The following is a 16472-nucleotide window of genomic DNA, read 5'->3' on the forward strand; positions in this document are numbered from 1 at the left end:
GTTTCTACAGGTTCCCCTTGCCATTTCCCTTCCCATGTCCTTCTCTTTCCTTCCCAATAAAGAACGACGCCTTGACACAGTTTGGAGACCAAAAAACAGCCTGAAATAAATTGGTAGCAGATGCAAATTTTCCCATTAGACCATGATTTGTGTTTTGTTTTTTTGTTTTTTTTTTTTGCTTTTTAGGGCTGCCCCCACAGCATATGGAGGTACCCAGGCTAGTGGTTGAATTGGAGCTGTAGCCACTGGTCTACCCCACAGCCACAGCAATGTACTATCTGAGCCACTTCTGTGAACTACACCACAGCTCATGGCAATGCTGGGTCCTTAACCCACTGAGCGAGGCCAGGGATCGAACCCACATCCTCATGGATACTAGTTGGATTCATTTCCACTGCACCATGATTTGTCTCTTAGAATTTTATTGTTGTTGTTAAGAACACAGGTCAAAGTAAAATATTGTCACCATGTATCTTCCAGTTGCTCAGGAATGGACCCCTCTTGCTGCCCCATGGATGCCCAGGTCAGTGCTTTAAACAAGCTCAGCACCCCCTACCCCCACCCCTCCAACCTGCTTCTCTCGTCTTGCCCATCTAGTGTCTCTCAGGTCGGAGTGCCATTCACCCACATATGCCAGAATCCTGGGCATCAACCACTGCCCCTCTCTCCTTCAGTCACCTCTGCAGTCAGCTGATTGTCCCCAACGTTTCCCAGCTTCTGCCTCCCCGCCTGACAGTCCAGCGAGTTCAGGCCTCATCAGTGCCTGTGTTATGGCAACAGTTCCCTCACTTGCTGCTGTCAGGCTAAGCTGTCTCATCTGTGCTCTGCTCTGGAGCCAGGTGACCTTCCATTTCTCACAAATAATAACAACATTTTTAAATTTCAAAGCCACATTCATTTTAGAGCTATTGGACAATATTGGAAAGAATAATGAAGAAAACAATATTTATCTGTAACCTCAGCTCCCAGAGGAAAGACCTGTTAGTTACTATTTTGTCATAGTTTTCCAGAATCGTCTAAATACATGCTTATTCATAGATTCACAAGAAAAACACCTTTAAAGATTGGGATTATACTGAATACAAACTTATATTCTGCCTTTTTCTATTAATTACAGTATGAGTATTTCCCATAATCAAATATTCTTCAAAAAATAAGATGTCTAATGACTGTGTCACAGTCTGTCCCTGGGCTCCACCAGAATTTATTTAAAAATTTTTCTATGGTTGGACATTAAGATTCTTAGAATTTTTTCATTACCATAAGTAATGTCATGATTCATATACGTGTATGTTCATAAATCTTTGACTGCCCCTCTAATAATTTTCTTAGATTGATTCCTAGAAGTCAAGGTTTGGGTCAAAATGTCTGATGTTTTAAAGTCTCTTGATTCATGCCTGTATCTTACTTTGCAGTAAGTCCAAATTCATTCATTCCTAGCCTCACCAGCAGTATATGACATTCCCTACCTCACTGCACCATAGTTAACAACAGATGTTTTTTGTTTGTTTGTTTTTTTTGTCTTTTTGCCATTTCTTGGGCCACTCCAGCGGTATATGGAGGTTTCCAGGCTATGGGTCGAATTGGAGCTGTAGCTGCAGGCTGATGCCAGAGCCATAACAACGTGGGATCTGAGCCACATCTGCGACTTACACCACAGCTCACAGCAACGCCGGATCCTTAAGCCACTGAGCAAGGCCAGGGATCGAACCCGCAACCTCATGGTTCCTAGTCAGATTCGTTAACCACTGAGCCACGACGGGAGCTCTAACAACAGACATTTAAAAAAATTCTTCTCCAATTTCATGGTGAAGAATGGTATCTAACTGGTGACCTTTCTAAAAGTGTTATTGTAAACCCCCAATCCTCACAGGCTAAAACCCAAACTCCTGTCTTAGCAGCAGAGGCCCAGCAGCAGAATGTCTTAGCAGCATTCACCCTGGCTTGGTCAGGCCATGGGCTGCAACTGGGCTCTGTTCCAACCAACAGAGGAAGCAGAAAGAGGGACTGAGGGAAACCGAGGGCTCAAGCCAGGGCTTCCTTAGAGCCAGGGGACAGGCCAGTTCTCCCATCACAGGGGCGGTGCCACTGAGGCCAGAGGGGGCCGGGAAGGGAGCTGCTCTCCGAGTCCAAGTCCATTTCTACCGCATGTTCACGGAGCTTTCATAGAGGAAATCTGGGAAGGGGTTGCTGTGGGAGGGCCCTAGGGGGTACAGGGAGGAAGGGTAGAGTCTCCCCAAACCGGGTGAGGCCTGGATGCCAGGCAGGAAGGCACCAGAAGCTGCTGCTGCTGCTGTTAAAGGGACACAGGAATCCAGGCCCCTGGGCTGCTCAGGGTCATTGGTACCCTGGTGGCTGGGTGGGTCTGGAAATCTTGGATGTTAAGGCTCATCACTGCCTCTGCTGTCACCTCCCAAGTCACTAGGCCATGCCTGTCATCTGTGAACTTCATCTCAGCCCTGCTCAGATTGGGAAGGACCCCTGACTCTGCCATTGTTTCCCCTACATTGATGTGTTTTCTATTTTTTAAAGAAAACTATGTGGGCCTGGGATTGGGCAGGGCTGGACCTTGGAGCAGAGTGGAATCCGACACAACCTGCTCTTACAATAACACTGAAAGTAAAGCAGGAGCTCAGTGAGCAGTGCAGTATGGGAAGGCTTCCTGGTAGAGGTGGCATTCAAGATGGACCTTGAGTTCCCTTCAGGGCTCAGAGGTCAATGAACCGGACAAGTATCCATGAGGATGTGGGTTCTATCCCTGACCTCGCTCAGTGGGTTAAGGATCCAGTGTTGCCAGGAGCTGGTATAGGTTGCAGACGAGGCTCAGATCCTGAGTTGCTGTGGTGTGGGCAGCTGTGGTGTAGGCCAGCAGCTGCAGCTTCAATTAGACCCCTAGCCTGGGAATCTCCATATGCCATCCATGGGTGTGGCTCTAAAAAAACAAAACAAAAACAAAAACAAAAACAAACCCCCCCCCACACACACAAAAAAGGACTTCCCATTATGGCTCAGCAGAAACGACTAGGAACCATGAGGTTGCTGGTTCAATCCCTGGCCTTGCTCAGTGGTTTAAGGATCCAGCATCACCACAAGCTGTGATGTAGGTCACAGACGCAGCTTGGATCTGGCGTTGCTGTGTCTCTGGTGTAGGCCAGCAGCTGTAGCTCCTATTTAACCCCTGGCCTGAGAACCTCCATATGCCACAGGTGTGGCCCTAAAAAACACACACACAGAAAAGATGAAACTTGAGATTATGGGGGAGGGATTAATTAGGAGTTTGGGTTTAACAGTTACATACTACTATATCTAAATAGAAACACAAGGAGGACCTACTGTATAGCACAGGGACATTATATATATATATATTTTTTTAGAAGTTCAGGTAGTCCTTCTAACACATGGAGCTGTGTGCTGGGTGGGGGCTGCTTTACAGGGAGAAACAAGAAGGGCCCAGAGCTGGGCCATGCTGGGCAATACCGAGGCTTGTGTCACTGAAACGTAGCTTCTGTACACCGGCACTGAATTGAATCACGGAGACAGAAGTTTGGGTGGAGTAGAAAAGAGTAGCTTAATTGCTTTGCCAGGCAAAGGGGGCCACGGCAGACTAGTGTCCTCAAAACTGTGTCCCACCCTGGAGGGGAGAGTGACGAGTCATAGTGTTCAAGGAATGGGGCATGGTCAGCTCGTGGACATTCTTCTGATTGGTTGGTGATGAGGTAATTGGGAGCCAGCACGATCAACCCTCTGGTTCCAACTGGTCTGGGGTCTATATGCTTGTGGGCAGCATCCAGTTAGCTTCTTCCACCAGGTGGGGGTTTCAGTAGCTGCAAAACAGCTTAAAAGACAAAGCTCAGAATATTATCTATAGTCTCAGAGGAGAACTACGAGTCCTTGACTTCGCTGAACAGCTAAACTATTATTTTGTCTTGCTTGACTGATTTTGTCTTTCTTGATTTTTTCCATTCCTGACTAAATGAATTCTCTCTCTTTCTCTCATTTATTTATTGATTGATTGATTTTATTTTTTTGGTCTTTTTAGGACTGCACCTATGGCATATGGAATTTCCCAGGCTAGGGGTCTAATTGGAGCGGCAACCTCTGTCTTACACCACAGGCACAGCAATGTGGAATCCGAGCCGCCTTACCGACCTACACCACAGCTCATGTCAACTCCAGATCGCTAACCCACTGATCAAGGCCAGGGATCAAGCCTGCAACCTCATGGTTATTAGCTGTGTTTGTTACTGCTGAGCCATTAGGGGAACTCCTAAATTTATTCTTTGACTAAAATTTTTCTGCAGACGAAGGGCAGACGGAGGACATGTGTGGAAGTCAATCATGGGAAGGGGCTGTAGAGGCCTGCTCGCTTACACTCACCCTAGGCTGGTGTGTGTGGCTGACAGGAGGGGGCTATGGGGCAGAGGGCAGGGAGGGCAGTAGACAGGGCCAGCAGATCCAGCCTGGGGGGAACTTGATTGCCCCACTGAAGACCTTACACTTCACCCTGAGAGCTCTGGGGAGCCACTGAGGGGTGTCAGTCAGGAGCGTGGCAGGATCACCTGCACTTTTCAACGAGAGCCCCTCGGATCCCCCTTGGGGGATAGAATGGGGGGAACGAGAGTGAAATCGTGAGTCCAGGTGCTGGTGTGAAGATGCAGGGAGTGAGGCTGGGAGCTGGCCTAGGGCACTGGCGGGGAAGGAGCAGAGGCGATTGATTGCGAGCTCTTCTGTGGCGGGATCAGGGGGACTTGGTGCTGCCTTTCTGGGATGAAGATTCCAGACTCACAGCCCCTGTCCTCACTGTCGGCAGATGAAGGTCTCACCTGCTAACTTGCGGAGCCATGGCCGCACTCACCGGGAGGTCCATGTCCCACCCCACACCTTCCTGGCGGCCTCCTTCACCTCCTTGTTCCTCAGGCTGTAGATGATGGGGTTCAGCATGGGCGTGACCACCGCGTAGAGGACCGTGAAGACCTTGTCCGAGACATGGACGTCCTTGCTCTTGGGTTTTAAGTACATCAAGATGAAAGTGCCATAGAAAAGCAGCACCACGGCCAGGTGGGCCGAGCAGGTGGAGAAGGCCTTTTTGCGCCCAGCAGCCGAGGGCACCCTCAGGATGGTGGCCAGGATAAGCATGTAGGACAGACAGATGAATGCCAGGGGCACAGGCAGCAGCAGGATGGCATCCACCAGCAGGAAGCCCTCGTTGACTGATGTGTCACTGCACGCCAGCTTCAGCACTGCCAGGATCTCGCAGCTGAAGTGACTGACCACGTGGTGGCCACAGAAGGGCAGCCTCATGGTGATGATTGTCTCAGCCACTGACTTCAAGAGACAGAGGACCCAGGCGGCCCCTGCCAGCAGCAAGCAGAGCCGGTGGCTCATAAGCACGGGGTACCTGAGTGGCTGGCAGATGGCCAGGTAGCGATCGTAGGCCATGACGGCGAGCAGCACACACTCCGTGGAGCCCGTGGAGAGGCCCAGACACATCTGGATGGCGCAGCCGATGAAGGAGATGGTCTTCTGGACCGACAGGAGGTGGACGAGCATCAGGGGCACAAAGGAGGATGTGAAGCAGATGTCCAGGATGGAGAGGTTGCCCAGGAAGAAGTACATGGGTGTGTGCAGGTGAGCATCCAGCACGCTCACCGCCACGATGGCCGCGTTCCCCAGCAGGGTCACCAGGTACATGGCTGAGCACAGAGGGAAGAGCAGGTGCTCCAGGGCTGGGTATCCAGAAAACCCTTTCAGAAAGAACGCGGAGACCTCGGTCCAATTGGCCAGCTCCATTCTGAAGGGCTCTGGAGGGATGCCCAGCTGGGATGCAGGGGAGGAGGGGGCAGGGTGGCAGGGGGCACCCGCAGAGTCTCTCTTGGGCCAAAGCCTATTATGTTAGGGTCTTTTCCAGCTCTGAGAGACGCCCTCTCCGCAGCTTTGGGCAATCCCCATCCTTCTAGGCTGTGATCTGTCCATGTGAGGCAGGAGGATTCATTTGGATCAGAAGGTCCCTAGGAGAGTGTAAAGGACATGTTAGTGGGTGATGTGAAACATCAACTTGAGACAACCCTGGGTTAGTCAATGGTGAATGCTTTCCTGCAGGACTTCTCAGAGCCTTGAACACACCGCCATGATTTGGGATGTTCTGAAAGCTGGGTGGAGCGTGGCATCCCCAAACATATTTGCCCATAGACCCTCCTTTTACAGAGCACCCGCTCACCTGCTGCTGGGAACAAGGGGCTGGCTCAGAGGTCCTCAACTCTTGGAATCACCTGGAAACTTTGTTAAACGACAGGCTGTCTGGCTCCACCCTGGCGTTTCTGACTCAGTAGGTGTGGGTGGCGATGTTGGCCAAGGCACCGCACTTTGCGGATCCCGGAGCAAGGTGGTCTCCGAGGGTCCTCCTGGCTTTAGGGAAGCCTGAGCTTCTTTACACTGTTTCTGCTGCAGGGGATGCTCTTCTGCTTTATCCCTCTGCTCAGCCTGCGCAGTCTGACTTGTCTCTGCAGGTCAGTGGGAGTGTCCTCACAGGAAGCACACACTGTGCCTCGCACTGGAGGGGCACTTGGCCTCTGAGCCTACCCTGGAGGCTCGTCCAACTGTCTCGTCCGGCTTCATCAGCTGCTGTGTGTGGACTGACATTCCGAATCTGCCCTCAGCGTGTCTCTTTGAGCTAAAACTTGATGGACCTTTTGGCCCTGCCTCTAGCCTCTTCTTTTCTACGTACCTGAGCCATGGCTGCTTAGACCTCATGAGCTTCCAGGCCTCTGCGTGGAAAACGCTCCTGTGACTCGTTGGACCTCCCGTTGTGCAGGTAGGGCAACTGAGGCCACAGGGAGGGTCCCTGGCCAGGGGAGTTTAGATCTAGCCCTGCTAATGGTGTGACAGGGGCATCATGTTCAGAGCTGGTAGTTGCTTCTGCTAAACCCCAGGTGTTGTTGGTTCTGTTATTGCACTGGATGGATGTCTGCTCCCAAGTCCCCCCGCCCCACCGCCCCCCATCTCCTCACCAGTGAGGAGCATGACTTGACCTTGGCTTAGTGTTTTGGGTATTTGGCACGATGTCACTCAACCGTGGGATGCACTGCGCAAGCCTGGCTCTGGGTTGAGCCCCAGGTGCTGTCAGTGGCTCCCTTGTGGGAGAGGCTTTCCTTCCCTTAGTCCTCCCATGTTTATTCCTTTTAGTATCAGGAAGTGATTGGGAATTCCCGTTGTGGCACAGAGGAAATGAAGGTTGCAGGTTTGATCCCTGGCCTCACTCCGTGGGTTAAGGATCCAGCGTTGCCATGAGTTGTGGCATAGGTTGCAGGCACAGCTCGGATCTGGTGTGGCTATGGCTGTGGCTGTGGCTGGTGGCTACAGTTCCAATTCAGCCCCTCGCCTGGGAAGCTCCATATGCCCCAAGTGCAGAACTAAAAAGCACCAGGAAAACAAACAAACAAAAAAACCCGAAGTGACTGGGTTCCTACCTCAGGCCAGGCATTGTGCTCAGCATTAGGGGAGCAAGTGAGGACCCGAGGGCACCTTGACCACCGCCTCCCAACCATTCCCGGGCACAAGTGCTCTCTAGTTCCCACACCTCGCCCCTTCCTGCTTCTGTTTGCCCATCTCTGGTGCCTGGAAGCACATTCCTTCCTGAGACGTACGATTCCTCTTTTCTCTTTGTGTCAGGCCCCTGGAAGGGTCCAAAAATCCTTTCTGATTTGGAATCTCTCTGGCCCAGCACGGCCCAGGCTGGGTGGCCCGTGTGGACGGTCCTCTGCCACGTACAGACGCGGCGTCCAGAGCTTGCCTGGGGACCAAGGAGCTTCTGAGTGAGGAGAGCTCTGATCTAGTGCTGGGACTCCACACAGAAGGTCTTGCCTCAGCCCGACTGTCTAGAGAGGTTGAGGGTGTCAGGGGAGTGTGAGCTGCGAGCTCCCTTCCAGGTTCAGTGGAGAAATTTGAGGCTGGAGAGGTGCCATCTGTGCACAGAGTAGCAGCAGCAGCCGCAGGGCTGGGGCAGGCACAGAGGAGGTGTGGTGCTTTCCTGCATCCCTGGTGGCTGGCTCAGGCCCCAGCTTCCTTTGTGCCTGGTTGCACATACCATAACTTCCCCCTAATGTCACTGGCAAACATTGGCTACCCGTGAGAGGATGCGTACCCCACACCCGTTACCACACACCCCCCACATGCATGTGTGGCCAGACGTGTGCCTGAATGCCTGGTGCCTACATCCCCCTGTGGGTTAGGTACAACTCACAGCTTATGTGTATGTGTGTTTGGTCACTCCCTTGAATATATGTGTGTGCGGCAGGCACTTACTCTTGCTCTCTTACACACACACACACACACACACACACACACACACACATGCACACTCAAACATTCAAATACCAAACTGGTAGTGCAGACCCTTGGACCGGGGCCAGGGCTACAGAGGACAGAGCAGGACCGGTCCCCCTCCCCAGCCCCTGCCCAGAGGAGGTGTGGGGAGAGGAAAGCAGGCAGGGGAGGCTGTGCAGGGACTGTGCTCAACAAGAAACAGCCCTGAGGGCGGGGAGCAGACTCTTCTGGGGATGACCCAAGAGGACCCAGAAGCCCCGAGCAGGGGCATGGTCAGCAGACCCGCCCAGAGCCTCATCTGCCTTCTGGCCTGAGTGCTGAGCCTCCAGCTCTGCCTTCTCTCCTGCTGCTGGGGGTCGGGGGGCCCTGTGGGAAGAGGTGAGGAGGAGGCTGTGGATGGTGCTCCCTCCTCTGGCCCCTGCCTGTGCCCACCCCTGCCAGCCCACAGCGATGCCCTCCCTTCCCCTCCCCTCCTCTCCTCGGCCTGGTTCTGAAGGCCAAGGTGAAGCCCCTGGTCTGGCCACAGTCTAAGTGTTGACCTGCTGCCACTTTCTGGGGCTCAGACAAATTGACAGTGAGAAGCCGGCTGCCAACACCGAGCTCTTCCTAACCTGGCTGCCGCCTGCCAAGCTGGGGGGTGGCAGGGCGTACAGATCAGCGAGCCTACCCTCTGCATTTACACGGGGAACTGAGGGTGAGAGAGGGAAGGGGCTGGCCCAGCTCTGCAGAGAGTTCGAGGGGGACGCCAGGGCTCCAGTCATTCCCTGGGGCTCCTGACCCCCAGCCCCTTGCTCTGCCCCCACTTCCCCACTTTTTCCCACTTACGTTCAGGCTCTGCCGGATCCACGTCCCTTGCTCCCTGGGAGATGTGTCAGGGACCAGGAGCCTTCTCTGGCTGGAGCTGGGAGAACACAGGTCAGAGAAGCAGGCCTGGACCTCCTCCGTCCAGGGAAGCACAGTGGGCAGGACACCGAGTTTCACACGGAGCCATCTTTCCACACCAAGCAGACAAGCCTGGGCTCTTGTAGAATTCAGGGAAGTGTTTGTACGTTGGTGGAGTTAACAGGAGCTGGTTTAGCATTTGGTGGGAGTAGACGAAGTACTTGGAATTGAGTGGGGTTCTGCGAAGGATGGCAGGCTTGGTGGAATTAGGAGATGCTGGTGGGCTGGAGGCTGAACAGGGAGCCCGAAAGTTTACTCTGGGCAAGTGGGGGCTGCCTGACCTGGTTGGTTCCCAGTTCCATGCCAGTGGGCGGCCGCTCCTGGGGAGCTGGTGGGCCAAATGGAGCAGGTAGCTTTCCAAGCTCCCTGGCCCGAGGGACGGCACAATCCCCAAGGCCATTGAGAGGGGCAGGGGAAATGCTCCCTCTTCGACACTTTGAGGGATGATGCTTCAGGGATGATGTCCCAGAGACCCAATTAAACAGAGTCAGCTCTGAAATCTCCATTAGTGTGGCAGAGTTGGAGCAAGTGGCTCTGGGCCAGGGATCCACCCTCCCAGGTCAGTCCGCAGCCAGTGGGGGCCTGTGAGCGTCTCCAGGAGGAACAAATGACTGGATGGGTGCACAATGAAATAAATGCATGAGCAGTTTGTGGTGACTACATTGACAGAGAAATGAGTGAGTGAGTGAACCAGTGTTTGGCAGAGTAGCTTTCCAGGAGAGTGGGAGGTCTTGGCTCAGCTGTCCCAGGGACCTTCAGAATGAGAAGTCTGGAGTTCCCATTGTGGTTCAGCAGTAATGGACCACCCAACTAATATCCATGAGGATGCGAGTTCGGTCCCTGGCCTCATCAGTGGGTTAAGGATCTGGCGTTGCCATGAGCTGTGGTGTGGGTTACAGATGCTACTTGTTTCCAGTGTTACTATGACTTGTTGTAGGCTGGCAGGTACATCTCCGATGTAACCTCTAGCCCGACGACTTCCATATGTCAAAAGTGCAGCCTAAAATGAAAAAGTGAAAAGAAAAATGCGAAGTCTTCAGGTTGTAACTGGGGAGGGAACTGCATGTAGAGACAAAGAATCCCAGACTCTCAGGGCAGGAGCATGCTCACAGGGCATCCCTCACTGCAGTGACAGGAAAGCTGCCCTCAAGAGCGAGGGGCTGGCCCCGCTTCCCTGTGAGGCAGAAGAACGGCCCTGGGTTGGCTCTGATTTGTCTGTCCTTGACCCCTATGTCCCCAAGTCAGGGCAGAGCAGGTCTCCCCAGGACTGGGTGCCTCACACCCCCACTGCCCCTCTTCTTGGCCCTCAAAATAGTCATCGTGATGCTCCCTCGTCCAGGTTGCTTCTGCTTTGCAGAGTCCATGCCTCTACCGGCTTAAGATCCTCCCTATCAAACAGGGGCATTTTATTTTGGGAGTTGGTGTTGTTATTGCTGTTGAATGTTTATTTAGCTATTCTGAAATGAAAAATGATGTTCTGAGCTTTTGTTGAAATTCCATATAGATCATCTCATACAAAATGGAACAAATGTAGGAGCATATAGTGTAAAAGGGATACTCCCTTTTCAGGGCCCCTCCTCCCCCTTCCCCCCTGGTAACCCCTGTTGTGATGTATGTCTATCAGGTACCTTTCTGGTCCTTCATGTATGTCTGTCTACACATAGAGATTCTGTGATCATATACAGATGTGGCTTTTAGCAGATCCTTTTGTTGCCATCTTATTGAAGTTAAGTGATGTACAACTGCCTATATTTAAGTCATAGACTTTGATGAATTTGAACATGTGTATAGAGTCATGAAACCATCACCAAAATCCAGATCGTGAAGTTATTTCTCACTCCGAAGCTTTCCTCAAGCCCTTTGATAATCCATTGCTCCCTCCTGCAATAAGACCGCCAGTGATCTGCTTTCCATAATGTGTATTACCTGGATTTTTTGCATTTTACATACATGGGATTCTACAGAATGTACTCTTTTTTTCTGTCTTTTTGTCTTTTCTAGGGCCTCACCCAGGGCATATGGAGGTTCCCAGGCTAGGGGTCTAATTGGAGCTGTAGCCACCGGCCTACGCCAGAGCCATGGTAATACCAGATCTGAGTCCCGTATGCGACCACAGCTCATGGCAACGCCGGATCGTTAACCCACTGAGCAAGGCGAGGGATTGAACCAGCAACCTCATGGTTCCTAGTCTGATTCGTTAACCACCGAGCCACGACAGGACTTCTGTGAATATACTCTTTAATATAGGACTTCCTGGAGTTCCTGTGGTGGTGCAATGCAAACGAATTCAACTAGGATCCATGAGGTTGCAGGTTCGATCCCTGGTCTTGCTCAGTGGGTTAAGGATCTGGCATTGTGGTGAGCTGTGGTAATGGTCAGGGATGCGGCTCGGATCTGGCATTGCTGTGGCTGTGGCATAAGCCCATAGCTGTAGCTCCTATTCAATCCCTAGCCTGGGAACCTCCATTTGCCACAGGTGCGGCCCTAAAAAGACAAAAGACAAAAACAAAAAAAGACAAAAGATAAAATACGGCTTCCTTTATTCGGAATAATTATTTCGAGGGTCATCCATGTTATATGTATTAATAGTTCTTTTTCAAAGTAGCAGATTTGGAGTTCACTGGTGGCTCAGTGGGTTAAGGACCTGGCATTGTCCCTACTGTGACTAGAGTTCCATTCTTGGCCCAGGAACTTTCCCATGACACAGGCATAAAAACAACAACAACAACAACAAAAACACAGCTTTTTGTGGTACAATTCAAATGCCATACAATTTAGTTAAATTGTACAGTTCAATAGTCTTTATTATGTTTGCAGATTTGTGCAAGCATCATCGTAACCAATTTGAGCACCTTCTCATCACTTGCAAGGGAAACCCTGTACCCATTAACAGTGACTTCCCCCCCACCCCCTCCTGTTTCCCCTTGTCCTAGGCAACCACTCGTCTACTTCTTCTATAATTCTCTTCTGGTCGTGTTATATAAATGGCATCAAGTGATTTGTGTCCCTTTGACTGATTGCTTTTACACAGCATAATGTTTTCCAGGTTGATCTCTTTGTAGTGTGTATGGGTACTTGATGTCTTTATTTTGCTAAATCACTGCAGTGGTGTGGGTGTCTTTCCCACTTGAGCTGCTCTAACGGAATACCATATACCGGGTAGCTGAAAAGAACAGAAATCTATTTTTCATAGTTTTGGCGACTGGGAAGTCTAAAATCAAGGCTCAGGTAGATTTGGTGTGTGGCGAGAGCCCACTTTCTGGTTCTAGCTGTGTCCTCACATAACAGAAGGGGTGAGGGAGCTCTCTGGGGTCTTTTTTATAAGGGTGCTAATCCCACTCATGAGGGCTCCACTCTTATGGCCTAAGCACCTCCCAAAGGTCCCCACCTCTTAATTGCATCACATAGGGGGTTAAGATTTCAACACATGAGTATTTGGGGGTCCCGAACATTGTTTCTGGCAACAGATATTCTAATTTATGCTTTCATCAGTTGATGGACATTTGAGCTTCCACTTTGTGACTGTTATGGATAATACTGCTAGGAATATTCACATAGTTTTGTGTGGATACCTATTTTCATTTCTTGTGGGTATTTACCTAAGAGTGGGGTTGCTGGGTCATAGGATAACTCTATGATTAACCTTTTGACGAATTACCAGACTGTTTTCAAAAATGGGTGCACCATTTTATATCCCATCAGCAGTCTATGAGGGTTCCAATTTCTCCTAAACCTCACAAACACTTGTTAATATCTGCCTTTTTGATTCTAGCCATCCCGGTGTGTGTGGTGTGGTGTGATCTATTATGGTTTGCATTTTCACACTTTTTTTCTTTTTTCTTTTCCTTTTCAGGGCAGCACCCAAGGCATATGGAAGTTTCCAGGCTAGGAGTCAAATCGGGGCTGTAGCTGCCGGCCTACAACACAGCCACAGCAACACTGCATCTAACCACGTCTGGAACCTATACCATGGCTCATGGCAATGCAGGATCTGTAACCCACTGGCGAGGCCAGGGATTGAACCTGCAACCTCATTACTAGTGGGTTACTAGTCGGATTCGTTTCTGCTGAGCCTCAGCAGGAACTCCATCCCTGGGTAACTCTTTTCCTAGTAAGGGAACACAGGCTGCCGAGGCCATGGTAGCCTCGTCCAGAGGGGCACAGGGTGGGACCACAGCCCCAAGGGTTGAGGGCAGACCACGGTTCCTCAAGTGGGGTGCCCAGCAAAGCTTGTTCCTGTTCCACTTGTGTCCCCTGCACCCCCTTTTAAGCTCCTCAATGCCCTCTTCTTTACTCTGTTCCCCATGGTGTGGGTAGGTGCACACTGTCCCTTTCCCTTGTTCTTCCCACAGGTGTAAACTGCCATGCTCCTCTTCTTCTTTTGTAAAATTATATCTCCAGCACAGGTTTTATTTGGGCCTTTTGCCCCCCCCCTTTCTTTAGGTACTCTATAGGGCCGCACCCGCGGCATATGGAAGTTCTATCCAGGGAAGGCCCCATTGGGTCCTGCTCGCTTACATTCACCCTAGGCTGGTGTGTGTGGCTGACAGGAGGGGGCTGTGGGGCAGAGGGCAGGGAGGGCAGTAGACAGGGCCAGCCTGTGGGAGCCTCAAATGCTCCACCTTACACTTCACCCTGAGAGCTCTGGGGAGCCACTGAGGGGTGTCAGTCAGGAGCGTGGCAGGATCACCTGCACTTTTCAACGAGAGCCCTCGGATCCCCCTTGGGGGATAGAATGGGGGGAACGAGAGTGAAGTCGTGAGGCCAGGTGCTGGTGTGAAGATGCAGGGAGTGAGGCTGAGAGCTGGCCTAGGGCACTGGCGGGGAAGGAGCAGAGGCGATTGATTGCGAGCTCTTCTGTGGCGGGATCAGGGGGACTTGGTGCTGCCTTTCTGGGATGAAGATTCCAGACCCAGAGCCCCGCACCCCTCCCTGTCCTCACTGTAGGCGGATGAAGGTCTCACCTGCTAACTTGCGGAGCCGTGTCCGTGCTCACCAGGAGGTCCATGTCCTGCCCCACACCTTCCTGGCGGCCTCCTTCACCTCCTTGTTCCTCAGGCTGTAGATGATGGGGTTCAGCATGGGCGTGACCACCGCGTAGAGGACCGTGAAGACCTCGTCCGAGACACGGGCCTCCTTGCTCTTGGGCTTCATGTAGATGAAGATGACGGTGCCATAGAAAAGCAGCACCACGGCCAGGTGGGCCGAGCAGGTGGAGAAGGCCTTTCTGCGCCCAGCAGCCGAGGGCACCCTCAGGACGGTGGCCAGGATAAGCGTGTAGGACAGACAGATGAATGCCAGGGGCAGAGGCAGCAGCAGGATGGCGCCCACCAGCAGGAAGCCCTCGTTGACTGACGTGTCACTGCACGCCAGCTTCAGCACTGCCAGGATCTCGCAGCTGAAGTGACTGACCACGTGGTGGCCACAGAAGGGCAGCCTCATGGCGATGACTGTCTCAGCCACTGACTTCAAGAGACAGAGGACCCAGGCGGCCCCTGCCAGCAGCAAGCAGAGCCGGTGGCTCATAAGCACGGGGTACCTGAGTGGCTGGCAGATGGCCAGGTAGCGATCGTAGGCCATGACGGCGAGCAGCACACACTCCGTGGAGCCCGTGGAGAGGCTCAGACACATCTGGATGGCGCAGCCGATGAAGGAGATGGTCTTCTGGACCGACAGGAGGTGGACGAGCATCAGGGGCACAAAGGAGGATGTGAAGCAGATGTCCAGGATGGAGAGGTTGCCCAGGAAGAAGTACATGGGTGTGTGCAGGTGAGCATCCAGCACGCTCACCGCCACGATGGCCGCGTTCCCCAGCAGGGTCACCAGGTACATGGCTGAGCACAGAGGGAAGAGCAGGTGCTCCAGGGCTGGGTATCCAGAAAACCCTTTCAGAAAGAACGCGGAGACCTTGGTCCAATTGGCCAGCTCCATTCTGAAGGGCTCTGGAGGGATGCCCAGCTGGGATGCAGGGGAGGAGGGGGCAGGGTGGCAGGGGGCACCCGCAGAGTCTCTCTTGGGCCAAAGCCTATTATGTTAGGGTCTTTTCCAGCTCTGAGAGACGCCCTCTCCGCAGCTTTGGGCAATCCCCATCCTTCTAGGCTGTGATCTGTCCATGTGAGGCAGGAGGATTCGTTTGGATCAGAAGGTCCCTAGGAGAGTGTAAAGGACATGTTAGTGGGTGATGTGAAACATCAACTTGAGACAACCCTGGGTTAGTCAATGGTGAATGCTTTCCTGCAGGACTTCTCAGAGCCTTGAACACACGCCATGATTTGGGACGTTCTGAAAGCTGGGTGGAGCGTGGCATCCCCAAACATATTTGCCCATAGACCCTCCTTTTACAGAGCACCCGCTCACCTGCTGCAGAGACATATTGTGCCAACACAGTCTGGGAACAAGGGGCTGGCTCAGAGGTCCTCAACTCTTGGAATCACCTGGAAACTTTGTTAAACGACAGGCTGTCTGGCTCCACCCTGGCGTTTCTGACTCAGTAGGTGTGGGTGGCGATGTTGGCCAAGGCACCGCACTTTGCGGATCCCGGAGCAAGGTGGTCTCCGAGGGTCCTCCTGGCTTTAGGGAAGCCTGAGCTTCTTTACACTGTTTCTGCTGCAGGGGATGCTCTTCTGCTTTATCCCTCTGCTCAGCCTGCGCAGTCTGACTTGTCTCTGCAGGTCAGTGGGAGTGTCCTCACAGGAAGCACACACTGTGCCTCGCACTGGAGGGGCACTTGGCCTCTGAGCCTACCCTGGAGGCTCGTCCAACTGTCTCGTCCGGCTTCATCAGCTGCTGTGTGTGGACTGACATTCCGAATCTGCCCTCAGCGTGTCTCTTTGAGCTAAAACTTGATGGACCTTTTGGCCCTGCCTCTAGCCTCTTCTTTTCTACGTACCTGAGCCATGGCTGCTTAGACCTCATGAGCTTCCAGGCCTCTGCGTGGAAAACGCTCCTGTGACTCGTTGGACCTCCCGTTGTGCAGGTAGGGCAACTGAGGCCACAGGGAGGGTCCCTGGCCAGGGGAGTTTAGATCTAGCCCTGCTAATGGTGTGACAGGGGCATCATGTTCAGAGCTGGTAGTTGCTTCTGCTAAACCCCAGGTGTTGTTGGTTCTGTTATTGCACTGGATGGATGTCTGCTCCCAAGTCCCCCCGCCCCACCGCCCCCCATCTCCTCACCAGTGAGGAGCATGACTTGACCTTGGCTTAGTGTTT

General features: G+C 52.5%; 2 protein-coding genes across 2 annotated transcripts; both read right to left on the bottom strand.

Moving 5' to 3' along the window:
* LOC100157239 (olfactory receptor 13J1-like) lies at window positions 4188–5790 on the bottom strand. The gene has a single exon (XM_005660233.3). The coding sequence runs from the start codon at window positions 5788–5790 to the stop codon at window positions 4852–4854; it is 939 nt and encodes a 312-aa protein (XP_005660290.1). The 3' UTR covers window positions 4188–4851.
* Window positions 14148–15195, bottom strand: LOC110257045 (olfactory receptor 13J1-like). The gene has a single exon (XM_021075523.1). It carries the CDS (start codon window positions 15193–15195, stop codon window positions 14257–14259), a length of 939 nt encoding a protein of 312 aa, XP_020931182.1. The 3' UTR covers window positions 14148–14256.

This window comes from Sus scrofa, chromosome 1 (assembly GCF_000003025.6).
Source record: "Sus scrofa isolate TJ Tabasco breed Duroc chromosome 1, Sscrofa11.1, whole genome shotgun sequence".
In the NCBI taxonomy this organism is placed as follows: domain Eukaryota; kingdom Metazoa; phylum Chordata; class Mammalia; order Artiodactyla; family Suidae; genus Sus; species Sus scrofa.

Excerpts from the sequence above, each read along its gene's own strand:
- LOC100157239 (XM_005660233.3), bottom strand. The coding sequence starts at position 5,790 with ATGGAGCTGGCCAATTGGACCGAGGTCTCCGCGTTCTTTCTGAAAGGG.
- LOC110257045 (XM_021075523.1), bottom strand. The coding sequence starts at position 15,195 with ATGGAGCTGGCCAATTGGACCAAGGTCTCCGCGTTCTTTCTGAAAGGG.